The sequence below is a fragment of the Monodon monoceros genome, unplaced genomic scaffold (genome assembly GCF_005190385.1).
Source record: "Monodon monoceros isolate NGI ecotype Baffin Bay Population unplaced genomic scaffold, NGI_Narwhal_1 Super_Scaffold_15, whole genome shotgun sequence".
In the NCBI taxonomy this organism is placed as follows: Eukaryota; Metazoa; Chordata; class Mammalia; order Artiodactyla; family Monodontidae; genus Monodon; species Monodon monoceros.
Genome location: NW_021703771.1, coordinates 23058037 through 23073132, shown reverse-complemented (window position 1 = coordinate 23073132; position 15096 = coordinate 23058037). Strand labels below are relative to the sequence as shown.

At 36.4% G+C, this 15096-nt stretch overlaps 1 protein-coding gene across 2 annotated transcripts in view; it reads left to right on the top strand.

The window, feature by feature from the left end:
• Positions 1 to 15096, top strand: part of MAP3K7 (mitogen-activated protein kinase kinase kinase 7) — a 68260-nt gene that overhangs the window by 31538 nt on the left and 21626 nt on the right. The window contains exons 9-12 of one of the 2 annotated variants that reach the window (XM_029223970.1): positions 1070 to 1151; positions 3830 to 3960; positions 4624 to 4753; positions 7348 to 7428. In XM_029223970.1, the coding sequence (XP_029079803.1) occupies positions 1070 to 1151; positions 3830 to 3960; positions 4624 to 4753; positions 7348 to 7428 (424 nt within the window). The remainder of the gene's footprint in view (positions 1 to 1069; positions 1152 to 3829; positions 3961 to 4623; positions 4754 to 7347; positions 7429 to 15096) is intronic. The other variant, XM_029223971.1, reaches the window with a different exon arrangement.

Sequence of the window (15096 nt, the reverse complement as noted above, 5' to 3'; positions counted from 1 at the left end):
TTGCCATTAAAAAGTTAAACTTTCTTCTAGGCTGTGTAGAATTTTGGAATTTAGAAGGATCGTTTTAAATAATTATTAGAATTTCCTAATCTATAAATCAAACACTTAGAATTATTTGAATAATTTTAGGCCTCTGGTTTTTGGTGCACTAACAAATCTATCGAGTGGTACCTTGACTTTAAAAAGTTTATGTACTTATGAAAGTGCCTAATTTCAGAACAATTTGCTAAGTAGAAGAATCTTTCAATCTCTTTAAATATAGATTAAGTAATTTCCTAAATGGCCAAAAATTTAGTTTTTTCATTCTCATGAAAATAACTTAGGCAAACCAGCTTGAACTAATCTGATTAAAGCTTAACTGCATATTTGGATACTAGCTATATATAGAATTCTAGGACCTGAAGATACGTTCTTAAGAAGAGAGCTCAGATACCTTAAAACTTCGGGTTACATAAATTGTTCACGTTTTAACTGTGCTTTTATGTGCTTTGTCTAATTTGAGAAGAAAACCTTCCTTTTTTTCCCGAAATTCTAATTTTCACCCGACAAATATATCCAGTATTTTATCTCTAGTTCATAGAGGGACATTCATAATCCTTGATATTTAAAATATAGGTTCTAACAAATTATGGCATACCGTTTCAGTTGTCAGACTAAGTCATTTCAACAATTTGGAGGTTTACATCACTGCTGTGAGAACATAAATATGTTTCATTTAATTATGAGGAATAATACTACTGTATTTCATATGTTCCTCTAGAGGAATATTGGCAGCTTTCTTTAAGACTATCTAGACTATCTAGACTATCTATCTAATAGATATGTAGGTAGATACATGGCATTGATAATAGTTGAAATTCAGAAGAGTAGCACATTATTGTCTTTGTAAAATCAAAACCTTAGGTATTTACAAATTCAGTGTATCCCTTAGTGAAAATAAAGCAGCAATTTTTGCTACATTCAAATCTCAAAAAGGAAGTAATTAAAATGTACCTTTTAAGTTAGTTTTCACAAGATTTAATTTGTATTAAAGAAAGTTTAAATTGTTGTTTACTTTTTATATATATAGTACTTTCCAGGAGCAGATGAGCCGTTACAATACCCGTGCCAGTATTCAGATGAAGGACAGAGCAACTCTGCCACCAGTACAGGTAAATGGATAGAGTAGAACAGTAATAACCTAAATTTTTGTGTCTCTATTCCCATGAAGTTATAATCAAGAAGCAATGAATGATGTCCTCATTTGCATTTTAATTGCAGATTGACTTCAATTTGAATTTCCAGGTGCACCATTCTTCATGCAGGTACCCAGATTAAAGAGTTGCTGAAGACCTGTTTCCAAGTCTTGAAATTCTTACGCAGTTATATATAAAAAGATTGGATATTATATTGCTGTGAATGTCATTCTTTATTTGAAAAATAGTTCTTAGATACTGCTAGATCAAATAGTATCAGAAATTATTGTAAATATATATATATTGTAAATATATATCATATATATAAACATATATATGTCATATGTATATATATACACACATACATACATATATATATAAAACAACGTATTTCCTTTATCGTGAACACCGTACTTTTTGGTCTTTGTAGAACAATCTACAGAGACTCTTATTTAAGAAGCTGTGTTTTAGTTCAGGAGTTCCTCAGCTCCATAGTTTGTGGTCATCAAAAAAGATAGTAGAGGGACTTCCCTGGTAGTCCAGTGGTTAAGAATCCACCTTCCAATGCAGGGGATGCGGGTTCTTTCGGGGAACTAAGATCCCACATGCCGTGGGGCAACTAAGCCTACGTGCTCCAGAGCCCAAGAGCCACACCTAGAGAGCCCACGTGCTGCAGCTACTGAGCCTGCGTGCCACAACTAGAGATAAGCCCAAGCGCAGCAACAAAAGATCCCACATGCCACAACTAAGACCCGACACAGCCAAATAAATAAATAAATGTTTTTTAAAAAAAGCTCCCCCATCCCACTCTCCCCACTGCCTGTATCTGCCCCTCTACTCTGCACTCTCTTCTGTTCTGTGGCTGAACTATCCATGCTCCTAGCCAAAGGCAAGCCTGTCTCCTTTGTGCGGCAGATCCCATCTGCTCTTCCTAGCAATTCTTCCCTGTTTCTTGCATCATCAGTTTTAGCCTTTCTGCTGGGATCATTCCCAGAGCATATATACAGTAGTCCCCTATTGTCCACGGTTTCACTTTCTGTGATTTCAGTTACCCCTGGTCAACTGTGGTCCAGAAATGGAAAATTCCAGAACTAAATAATTCATAAGTTTTAAGTTGCAGCCATCTTGAGTAGCATGATGAAATTTCGCTCCATCCCGCCTGGGACGTGAATCATCCCTTTGTTCAGTGTATCCTTCTCTCTTGGTTGTCAGATCAACTGTCGAGGTATCACAGTGCTTGTGTTCAAGGGACCCTTATTTTATTTAATAATGGCCCCAAAGCACAAGAGTAGTGATGCTGGCAATTCGGATATGTCAAAGAGAAGCCATAAAGTGCCTCCTCTAAGTGAAAAGGTGAAAGTTCTCAACTTTAATAAGGAAAGAAAAAAAAAAATCATATGCTGAGGTTGCCAAGATCAGCAGTAAGAACTTCTATCTGTGAAATTGTGACAAAGGAAAAAGAAATTTGTGCTAGTTTTGCTGTTACACCTCAAACTGCAAAAGTTACAGCCACGGTGCAGGATAAGTGCTTAGTTAGATGGAAAAGGTATTAAATTTGTACAATAAGGTAGTACAATTTGAGAGACCACATTCGTGTAACTTTTATTATGGTATATTATAATTGTTCTATTTTATTGTTAGCTACTGTTGTTAATCTCTTACTGTGCCTAATTTATAAATTAACCTTTATCATAGTTATATATGTATAAGAGAAAACACAGTATATGAGGGTTCAGTACTATCCAAGTTTGCAGGCATCAACTGGGGATCTTGGAATGTATCCCCCCAGGATAAGGGGGGGACTGCTGTAGTCTGTATTTGTATTTCTCTAGCTTGTCTCTTTCCATTCTCTCTTGTGCCCACTCCATTCAGTCTTGTATTATACCACTACTCCAGAATTGCTCTTGTCAAGATCACCAGTTATTTTCACATTACTAAAATCTAAATGAATGATTTTTCAGTTCTCATCTTTTTTGATTCTCAGCAGCCTTTGACACAGTTCATTACTCTCTACTTCTTTCGGCACTTTGAGTTGATCTCTAGGATACCATACCAGCCTGGGTTTCATCTTACATCCCTGGTCACTTGTTCTCATGTTTTCCTATGCTGTTTACTCCTCATCTTCCCAACCTATAAACGTGAGAGTGCTCAGGGCTCAGTTATTCGGCTCTTTGCTTATCTATCTAAATTCATTCCTTGGTAATCTCATCCAGTGTCATGGCTTTGTATACCATGTATTTGCCAATGTTTTGCTCCATCCCAGACCTGAACTCCACACTCATATATCCAACTACTTGCTTGATATCTACTAGGAACTCAAAATTACCATTTCCTAACTGAGCTCACTTCAAAGTCATTCCTCCCGTGGTCTTCCCCATCTTGATTAATAGCCACTGCATTCTACTAGCTCAGGCTAAGAATCTTAAAGTCATCCTTGACTATTTGAAGACCAGGCGTTTTGGTTCCCTTTTTGTGCTATCCTTAAATTTCATTTAAAATGGGTTTGTTTGGGTATCTTCATTAGCTTGAAAAGTCTTCAATTTTATTTCTATTTATGTCTTGCTAGTTTAGAAAAGAATTTAAGTTGCATCTTATTGAATGAAGCATTTTGTATTATTCCCAACCTGTAGTCATAAATGTTTCTGCTTTCCTAGGCTCATTCATGGACATCACTTCTACAAATACCAGTAATAAAAGCGACACTAATATGGAGCAAGTTCCGGCCACAAATGATACTATTAAACGCTTAGAATCAAAATTGTTGAAAAACCAGGCAAAACAACAGGTTTGTTTTGTTACTAAAGTAACAAAAAGTAAAATCTTTTGGTAACCTAACCAGTAGTCATGAGCATTATACTAACAAGTTAATTGTTTGTCCTCTTCTTCTATATAAGTCCTGAGTCTTGTTCCTGAAACAGACAGGCAAGCTTAAGAGTAGAGATGTGTAATGATTTTCTCCTAGAATTCACTACCAGTCAAATCATTTCCTCTTCTGATGATTGCTGCCTTTGCCACCTGTGCAACTCCCGCCTTACAGTGATCCCTAACTTGAACGGTTGATGGTTACAAATGTAAAATGCATATTCCTTCCCCAGTTAAAGGAATTGTTCTAGATCTCTCATTTCATATTATCCAGATTTATTATATTTTTGCTATGACTGGTTTTAAAACATTTTAAGGAGTGATTTTATTCATCTTGTCCGATGCATTTAGGTTAACCAATATTTGGGGCATGTAACTCCCAGCTCTAGTGACCAGCGTATCCTAAAGGCCAGTATCTACAGCTTGTTCTCCCTCAGCCTTACAGCTCCCTCTCCCTGAAAACTTTCTATTTCTTTCAGAACAGAACCCCTAAGAATCCCAGTTGGTATATTCCTCCTTCTAGGCTGCCCAGGATTTTTAAATATAAAGAGCTTTAGTGATTCAAATTGACCTGTATTTTTAACAGAGCGAATCTGGACGTTTGAGCTTGGGAGCTTCTCGTGGGAGCAGTGTGGAGAGCTTGCCCCCAACCTCTGAAGGCAAGAGGATGAGTGCTGACATGTCTGAAATAGAAGCCAGAATTGCTGCAACCACAGGTAAAATGAAAATAAAAGTCTAAAGAGGAGTGAAAATGGTAGTTTCAATTGCTTCAGTAGTGGGAATGTCAGTGGTTTTTTTTGTGCGTGTCCTAAATTTTTTTTAAAGTAGGAAGTTAGTTTACAATACACTTCCTATGCTTCTAGCAAAAAGTGTCTCAAATTCCAAATAAGGAAAGCATGATTTGTAAAATTATTTGGGTTATAAAATACACCTTCCTCATTACAGATTTTATCAAATGTAATTCAGCTCAAACACAAGCTGAAAATCTAAGTGAGAAATTGAAATTTTGCCAAAACTAGGATGTTTGGGAGGATTTCGGGTGATTCTACTATAATTTTGCGCTGAACTCAAGCAATAGCAAATGTTTTGTTTTGAAACTAGCAGGAAAATGTACTCCAGATCCAAATATAACTTGGCCTTACTATCTGCTGCTGCTCCTACTTTCAGTGGCAAAAAGTAGCTAAGTTTAGGACTGATTCTTTTAATTGTAAAATAAAAGATCACGGTAATTTTATTTGATCTTGTAAAAGCTAGCATTTATATTCCATTTTGTCAGAAAGACTGGTCAGCACAAAAATAATTACATGTTTTGTTACCTGAGTGAACTTCTAACCTTTTCTAACCAGGTTCATTTAGTAATGCTGGGTTAAATTGTTTTCTTTCTGATTCTCCCAGGGGTGGAGAGGAACTGATTACAAATACATTTCTATTGTGGAAAATGTGGAAATATAAACAAATAAAAATACTAGTCTTCCATAATTGTCCCACTCAGAGATAAACAACATTTTTGTGTATTTACCTCTAGTCTTTTAACCACATATGTGTATACAAGTATATTTCCAAGTGTATTAGCCTACTTTTTTTTTAACTTAGCTAACCAGGTTTTTGGGTTTTGTTTGTTTGGTTTTTTGTTTTTGTCCTCTTTTTTTTAGGTCTTTCTGGTTTTTTTCTAAATAGAATATTTTCATTTTGTGTGAAGCTCTTTTCAGAAAGAAGTTGTCCAGAGGACCATCCTAACTATACTTGTCTTCAACTAATCACTTATTTTATCAGTTAGCATTAGAATCAGTTAGATATTACAGAATATCCAAAGTAACAGTGTCTTTAACATATAAGCTTTATATTTCACACACAAACAAATCTGGAGGTAGGCTCCATGATCATTAGGTAACTGGGTTTCTTCTGTCTTTCTGTGTCATAATCCCTATTGTGTGGCTTTCATCCTGAAGGTTACTTTGTACTCCATAATGGCTATTACAGTTCCAGTCATCACATCCACAGTCCTGGCATCAAGAAGCAAGAATTAGGGGAAGGGCTCATGCCCAGGCTTTTTTAAGGAGCTTTCCCAGAAGTCCCTCCTAACAACTCCCACGTAGATGTCATTGGCCATAGTGCTAGTGTCAGATGGGAAGGAAGAGCCCTGTGGCTCCATGGGAAGGAAGGATCTGCAATCTTTTATCTAGGAGCATTGCTGTCCTGAGTAAAGTTGGGGTTCTGTTGCGCTGGTGACCAGGAGTCTCTGCCACACAGATGGGTCTTTAGAAACGATCAAGTTGAATGGAGGTCACCAGCCACTGTCGAGCTTTCCTGGCCTCCATGAGTCACAAGCGTTTCTGTGTGGAGTCGGGGTGTCGCAGCGTAGTGTCCAATGAACAGTGTACACAGGAACACATGCTTACACTTCGGCAGCCTTTTTCATTTCAGGAATATCATTCAAGTTAGACCTGCCAAATAGTGGTTGCTACCCTAAAACAGGAAATGCTCTGTAATGTAATAACAGTAATTTTATATCTGCTCGTGTCAATTTTTTAGTCAGGTACTGGTTTATAAGTATTCTTTACAGAAGTGTTATTTCACCAGATTAAAGATAACCACACATTTGAATTACCCTGTCCTTTCTCTGCCTAAATGTAAAACAGATGGTTGAACATCCGTTGGTGAACTGTCTTACTTTGAAAGGTTCATATTTTCCAGCCTTTCAATACTTTTCAAGTTTAGAAGGAATACACCCTAAACTTTGGAAACTACAGTAAATATTCAGTTTACCAGAAGTATGTTTAAATATTTACAATTATAAAAGCATAAACATTTCATACTTTGATTCAGTAATTATCATTTAATCACTGAATTTTACTTTATAGCACACTTCAAGAAACACCTAATTGAACATATATTCCTGTGTTTGTTCATTTAAAACAAATATGGCAGCTTATCTCTTTTTAACTCCTCTTTTCCTTCCCAGTTTCATCCTAGACCCCCCCATTGCACTTCAGTGGTTTCACTTAGGTAGATTATTTCTATGAACATGTTTGAAATCTAGCTTTCTCATTACCCTGCAGCTTTGTTTGTCTCGGCCCTATTTTTTTTTCCTGCTAATTAAAGCCAGTATGTGAAACATCTTGTATTGGTAGTTGTTTGCTCCTTAATCACGCCTTTTCTAAGCATGGATGAAAAGTTAGATAGTTCTGCATGCCATTCTGCATGAAGTGTTATTAACATAACTATTTGAAAAGTATTCTGTTTTTGTTCATCGTTTTCTATTACTATTTGTAGTTGTTTGCATGTATACTGTATATATGTGTTTTTGCAGCCTTTTCCAAGCCTAAACGGGGCCACCGTAAAACTGCTTCCTTTGGCAACATTCTGGATGTCCCTGAGATCGTCATATCAGGTATCATAGACCACCTGAGTCGGTCTAATAGCTGTGGAACTGGAATAGTGATCCCTGGTACTTAAAAAATGCTTCTTGCTCCAATTTGATAGAACGTGAAAATAGATACCTTGCATGCAGTCATTAGGGAGACAGATTAAAAACTGTATACGTTTATCTACACTGAAGTGGGCTTGGAAGGAAACCTCACATCTCCAAAACCGAGGATAAAATAGAAGGTAAAGTGAACGTTTTCACGGAAGGGAGAATACCAGTCCAGAATTCTGCCAAGTTCCTCTCATCTTTTAAGTGAGCGGAAGAGCTGAACCCAGACCTTTTTTGCACCCAGCAGAAAGCGGAAACAATCCTTTAAAAATATTTGTTGTCCTTCGCTCCTTTCCTTCCTTCGTTACTACCTTGGGGCTCCCTCTAGGCATTCTATCCCAGCCTCTTTCTGTTGGGAACAAGTGAAATATGAAGTTGAGAAAAGAGTTGCTAAATACCGTTTTGCCTTAACCTAGAAAACAGAAATGAAGTAAAACTAAATGAGATTTGCTGTTTTGTTTGGTATCCTGCCAAAGAATTATGGTCAGTTCTGATTCCTGTGTATTATCAGGAGACTCTTCTTGCCAATTACGTGTTTTTATACCCAACTCACACATGGTACCTCCATGTCTCATATTGGCAAATTGCTTTTATTTCTTATGGTGATCATTTCACAGATGCATCTAAATCACCATTTTCAATAGAAACTTAAATGGCATATGTGACCTTCAGTATTGGTTAATATATGTTATCAAAATCATCATTTATTTACCCTTCTGCTTTAGGTTTTCCTCCACCTCTTCCCCTGAAATTTTGACAGGGAAATATAGTTTTCCCCACACAATCATGGGCGTAGTTAGGTGAATGCTCCAGCACACTGTCCTTTGCCTGTGATTGTGCTTTTAGCATAGTATTGGATTATATCTGAATGCCTAGTAGTTCTTTTCTCCTCCAGTAAACTGAAACATGAGGATAGAGACCATGCCTTTGTGATTAATTATTGATGGCATCAGCAGTATCTGGCTCAGTGCCTCACACATAGTGTTTAGTAAATATGTGCCTATTATATAAGTGAACAAACCATTATTGAGCTCCAGCAGCTAGGAGCTATGATACATGTAAAATTTGTATATAACAGATATGTGTAAAATATAAGTTATACAATTCTTAGGGATCATTTTGTCTATACAAAACCATTTTATTTCTAGAGTAATTAACTTTTATTCTAGTTATCAAAGTGGTTTACTTTACAACATTTTCACTGTTGCCATTCAGAGAATACCGTTAACCCTTTCTTCACATAGTAATTTTATTTATTGAGTCATGAGCTGCTTTCAAAATTAGCAAAGTACTTAGGATCATTTTACCTCTACACTGAAAGGTCCCAAGTTTAAGGGAATAATATTCTGACTGAAGAAGTGGCAACATTTAAACATACATACTGCTGAGCTGTGATTATCTTAAACGTTTGAGGGAATCAGGAAAATTGAGGCAGATGGCACAATAATCCGGTCTTATGGGTAAGCATTAAGAACAGATACACCCACACATAGTGGGTGAAATAGCCAATGGTGTACAAGATAACAAGGGAGAGAGAAGAGGAGAAAGAATAATAGTCTCAGTGGTTCTCCTCCAGGGTGCATTTGCTCCCCAGGGGACATTTGGCAACATCTGGAAACATTTTTGATTGTCAGAACTAATAGGTGCTACTGGCATATGGTGGACAGAAGCCAGGGATGCTGCTACACGTTCTGCAATGTCCCAGGTAGCTTCCCACAGCCAAGAATTATCCAGCCGGAAGTGTCAGCAGTGCCAAGGTTGAGAAACCCTGGTTAGATGTGCTGTGTGGCCTATAAAGTAGTTTAAAGCACATCATCTTAATTAACCTTCGTAAGTCTTATAACTAGGTTATCAGATAAAATTATAGCCATTTTACAGATGAAAATCTTAGATCTGATGATGTTGAATGGTTTTCCCAGAGTCACACAGCCAGGATCCCATCCTAGATCTTCTGATGCCAAATTACATCCATGTTCTCTTGTTTTGTTTGAGTCAGAGAAGTTAGAATAATTCTGCCTTGCACTTCATTAGGGTTCGTATTAAATTTAAGTGAGCTCTTCAGCCAGGAGACGCTTTTTTATGACATTGGATACTTACGGAGTCAGAAAAGCTTAATTCTGCTCTTAATTGCCAGAGTAACAATGCTGTTCAAATGGAAATATCATTCGGTAATACATTTTATTAAATATTCTTGTTGGGTTTTTTCCCAGATATTCAAATATTAACCTAATCAGTTTCACTTCCTTTAATAAAAGGATGCAAGCACTGGAATTGAAACAATTGGACATAAAAGCTAAACATTAATTTGTTCTTAGGTTATATTTTTAAATTAAACATAAAGATATAACCCATGCTTTGGGGATATCTCAAATGTCTTACATGGCCATTTTAATTGTAAAGGAGGATGAAATTTAATTCCAATTTTTTAATACCTTCTAGAATTTTTTTCCTCAAGGTTGTTTTCCCTACAAGCCCTGTGATTATATTTCCAGATACTTCTTGATATATCCAAACTGACATTAATTAGCATTGGATCCCATTTGTAAGCATTTTTTTAAATATAGCTGTACTTTTTATCTTATCTGTTTTGGATAAGTAGTTTCAATAATATTTTCCTTTGGCCAAGTGCAGTATACTGTCTAATGTACCTCTTGGAATAAACGGCCTCTTTTTAATAGGAGTGCTCATTTAAGCCTCACATAAATTTTTATGTGTATTTATTGGCAGTGTACAAATGTATCTTTTCTGAAGTGTTTGTTGTTTCTTGCATTTTTTAAAACCTTACCAAGTCTTAAAAGTTTTTAAATACACACTATAACTCTAAAGATTTTTTTTAATATATCTTTATAATGACTAAAATGCCTAACCTAGTCATAGGGTCAGCAAATTTAAATCTTGTGTTTTGCTTGCTTTTCAACACTATTATATACTCTGTCACCAACAAATGAGGAAGAACGAGCAACTTACAGCTAACACCAATATTCATCAATTTAACAGTCTCTCAGGTCGTGCAGAAATGGACCTTTAATACCTCAGGACTTCCTGTGGATCAGACTACACAATATTTTGTACCCCTTCTACCTTGACCGTGGCTCTAAAGAGGTATTGGCAAACTTTGGTATGGATAACCCTTCTTTCCACTTTCCCCTGCCCACAGAGAGTGGCTATAGATCGATCTGGCTTCTTTTTACCAAGCAAGACACATAATTAAGAGCAAATTACCAATAGAGTATGACATTTTGCTAACTCTTCATTTGTGAAGAAGGTCCTGCCCAATAATGGTGTGCTACCTAAGCAAAGTTAATGTAAATGTAGAAGTCTCTTGCCCAGAATTTAAACCATTTGATCTATAGTTTTCTAATGCATTTGTTTATTGAACATTATAAGACTTCCAGGAAAGGAAATAGGCTTTCTTAAATGTTTTCCATTAAAACTTGGAGTTTTAAAAGCATAATCCTTTCTCCTTTTCAACCAGTACATTTTAATTTGTATTACTTTTATTTGAAGAAAAGAGAATGGGTGGCATATTATTGGATTGCTTTAAATGTTTCTATTTTTTTGTCCTTTAAGACTTTAATAAGATCATGGATTTTTGTTTATTCAGCTCTTTTACTTGGATTTTAGAATGCTTTGACCAAAGAGCATTACGTACTCTCTTATGTACTGTTCTTAAGGATTTGATAAAGAAGATTGAATATGCAAATGTTTTGTTTCAATCTTGTTAATATATATAAAATATTTTTGCCCAGGTCCCTGAATTTAATTGATATTTCTTGTTTATAATATTCTTGAAGCTGAAAAGAAACTTTACGAATCCTTATGATTTCAGCTGCATTTAGATCTCTTAACTGAGAAAATTTTAATGACTATTCATTCACTTTTAATTTCAGTCAGGTACATTTAGCTCTATTGTATATTGGGTATTTTCCAAAAGTAAGTGTTAATATATAGTTAAGTAGAATAAGTAGAATATGGAAAAGGCCAAACATAATATTTAACAGAAAGTAAATGGGTAGTTAGCTTTCTAATACCTATGTGTTGTTTTCCTCCTTCAGAAGTTTCAAATATCTTAGGTAATTTAAGTGGGGGGGCCAGGGGTGGAGGGGAGTGGTGAGGACCTTGTAGAATGCTGGGCAGCTGGAGGCCGAGATGCTGTGCAGAGACACCTGGGCACCACTTTGCTTTTTCCATCAGGACGGAAATATAACCTTCTAATACTATATTTGGTTCAAGAACCAGTAGGTACTGTTTGTAAACATTCCTATAACTGTATGTACGTAAATTATTAGTGCAATTCTTCCCCTTTTTAAATAGTGCAGCGCCAATATGAAGGGACCATGAGATAGAAAGAACTGAGCTTTTCTAGATCTTCAAGTTCCTACCTTGCACACAGTGTCATTAACAGCTGTAAACCTTTATTTAGGGACACTGAGGCCCAAGGAGAGCTCTACTGAGATATACTATACCTGCTTCTGCCAAGGGTAGCCACCGCACCTTCAGCAGAATTCTATATTTGTGGCTAATTAAATAGGGAAGTGCATCTAACCTAACAGTGAATAAATAGGTAGTCTCTTTGCACCATATTGTGGTCTACCAAGATCACTTTTTTTTATTTAAATAATTGAACTCTAACCTAATAAAGTAGGTTTATTAGAAAGCAAAACTCAATAATAATTGCTTTCCTTTGGCAGGGGGGAAATAACCCTCACCCTAAAGGAGGCTTTATTCTAAAAAACCAGCCAGGTACTTCCCTGGCAGTCCAGTGGTTAAGACTTGGCCTTCCAATGCAGGGGGTGCAGGTTCGATCTCTGGTCGGGGAGCTAAGATCCCACATGCCTTGCAGCCAAAAAACCAAAACATTTTTAAAAAAAAACAGAAGCAGTATTGTAACAAATTCAATAAAGACTTTAAAAATGGTCCACATCAAAAAAATCTTAAAAAAAAAAAAAAGAAACCAGCCAGAATTGTTAAAACTAGTAAAGGAATATGAAACTTGTGCCAACTTTAATATACATGTATATTTTTTTAACATCTTTATTGGAGTATAATTGCTTTACAATGTTGTGTTAGTTTCTGGTTTATAACAAAGTGAATCAGCTATATGTATACTTATACCCTCATATCCCCTCCCTCTTGTGACTCACTTTGTCCCAGCTTACCCTTCCCCCTCCCCGTGTCCTCAAGTCCATTCTCTATGTCCGCGTCTTTATTCCTGTCCTGCCCCTAGGTTCCTCAGAGTCTTTTTTTATTTTCAGATTTCATATATGTGTGTTAGCATACAGTATTTGTTTTTCTCTTTCTGACTTACTTCACTCTGTATGACAGACTCTAGGTCCAGCCACCTCACTACAAATAACTCAATTTCGTTTCTTTTTATGGCTGAGTAATATTCCATTGTATATATGTGCCACATCTTCTTTATCCATTCATCTGTCGATGGACACTTAGGGTGCTTCCATGTCCTGGATATTGTAAATAGAGCTGCAACAAACACTGTGATACATGACTCTTTTTGAATTATAGTTTTCTCAGGGTATTCACCAGTAGTGGGATTTTTGGGTCATATGGTAGTTCTATTTTTAGTTTTTTAAGGAACTTCCATACTGTTCTCCATGGTGGCTGTATCAATTTACATTCCCACCAACAGTGCAAGAGGGTTCCCTTTTATCCACACCCTCTCCAGCATTTATTGTTTGTAGATTTTTTGATGATGGCCATTCTGACCAGTGTGAGATGACACCTCATTGTAGTTTTGATTTGCATTTCTCTAATGATTAGTGATGTTGAGCATCCTTTCATGTGTTCATTGGCAGTCTGTATGTCTTCTTTGGAGAAATGTCTGTTTAGGTCTTCTGCCCATTTTTGGATTGGGTTGTTTGTTTTTTTGATATTGAGCTGCTTGTACATTTTGGAGATTAATCCTTTGTCACTTGCTTCGTTTGCAAGTATTTTCTCCCATTCTGAGGGTTGTCTTTTTGTCTTATTTATGGTTTCCTTTGCTGCGCAAAAGCTTTTAAGTTTCATTAGGTCCCATTTGTCTATTTCTGTTTTTATTTCCATTTCTCTAGGAGCTGGGTCAAAAAGGATCTTGCTGTGATTTATGTCAAAGAGTGTACCTCCTATGTTTTCCTCTGAGAGTTTTATAGTGTCTGGCCTTACATTCAGGTCTTTAATCCATTTTGAGTTTATTTTTGTGTGTGGTGTTAGGAAGTGTTCTAATTTCATTCTTTTACATGTAGCTGTCCAGCTTTCCCAGCACCACGTATTGAAGAGACTGTCTTTTCTCCATTGTGTATTCTTGCCTCCTTTATCAAAGGTAGGGTGACCATATGTGTGTGGGTTTATCTCTGGGCTTTCTATCCTGTTCCATTGATCTGTATTTCTGTTTTTGTGCCAGTACCATACTGTATTGATTACTGTGGCTTTGTAGTATAGTCTGAAGTCTGGGAGCCTGATTCCTCCAGCTCCATTTTTCGTTCTCAACATTGCTTTGGCTATTTGGGGTCTTTTGTGTTTCCATACAAATTGTGAAATTTTTTGTTCTAGTTCTGTGAAAAATGCCATTGGTAGTTTGATAGGGATTGCATGGGATCTGTAGATTGCTTTGGATAGTAGAGTCATTTTCACAATGTTGATTCTTCCAATTCAAGAACATGGTATATCTCTCCATCTGTTTGTATCATCTTTAATTTCTCTCATCAGTGTCTTATAGTTTTCTCCATACAGGTCTTTTGTCTCCTTAGGTAGGTTTATTCCTAGGTATTTTATTCTTTTTGTTGCAGTGGTAAATGGGAGTGTTTCCTTAATTTCTTTTTCAGATTTTTCATCATTAGTGTATAGGAATGCAGGAGATTTCTGTGCATTACTTTTGTATCCTGCTACTTTACCAAATTCATTGATTAGCTCTGGTAGTTTTCTGGTAGCATCTTTAGGATTCTCTATGTATAGTATCATGTCATCTGCAGACAGTGACAGTTTTACTTCTTTTATTTCTTTTTGTTCTCTGATTGCTGTGGCTAAAACTTCCAAAACTATATTGAATAATAGTGGTGAGAGTGGGCAACCTTGTCTTGTTCCTGATCTTAGTGGAAACGGTTTCAATTTTTCACCATTGAGAAAGATGTTGGCTGTGGGTTTGTCATATATGACCTTTATTATGTTGAGGTAGTTTCCCTCTGTGCTTATTTTCTGGAGAGATTTTATCATAAATGGGTATTGAATTTTGTCAAAAAGTTTTTCTGCATCTATTGAGACTATTCTGTGGTTTTTATCCTTCAATTTGTTAATATGGTGTGTCACATTGATTTGCGTATATTGACGAATCCTTGCATTCCTGGGATAAATCCCACTTGATCGTGGTGTACGATCCTTTTAATGTGCTGTTGGATTCTGTTTGCTAGTGTTTTGTTGAGGATTTTTGCATCTATGTTCATCGGCGATATTGGCCTGTAGTTTTTTTGTGACATCTTTGTCTGGTTTTGGTATCGGGTGATGGTGGCCTCGTAGAATGAGTTTGGGAGTGTTCCTCCCTCTGCTATATTTTGGAAGAGTTTGAGAAGGATAGGTGTTAGCTCTTCTCTAAAT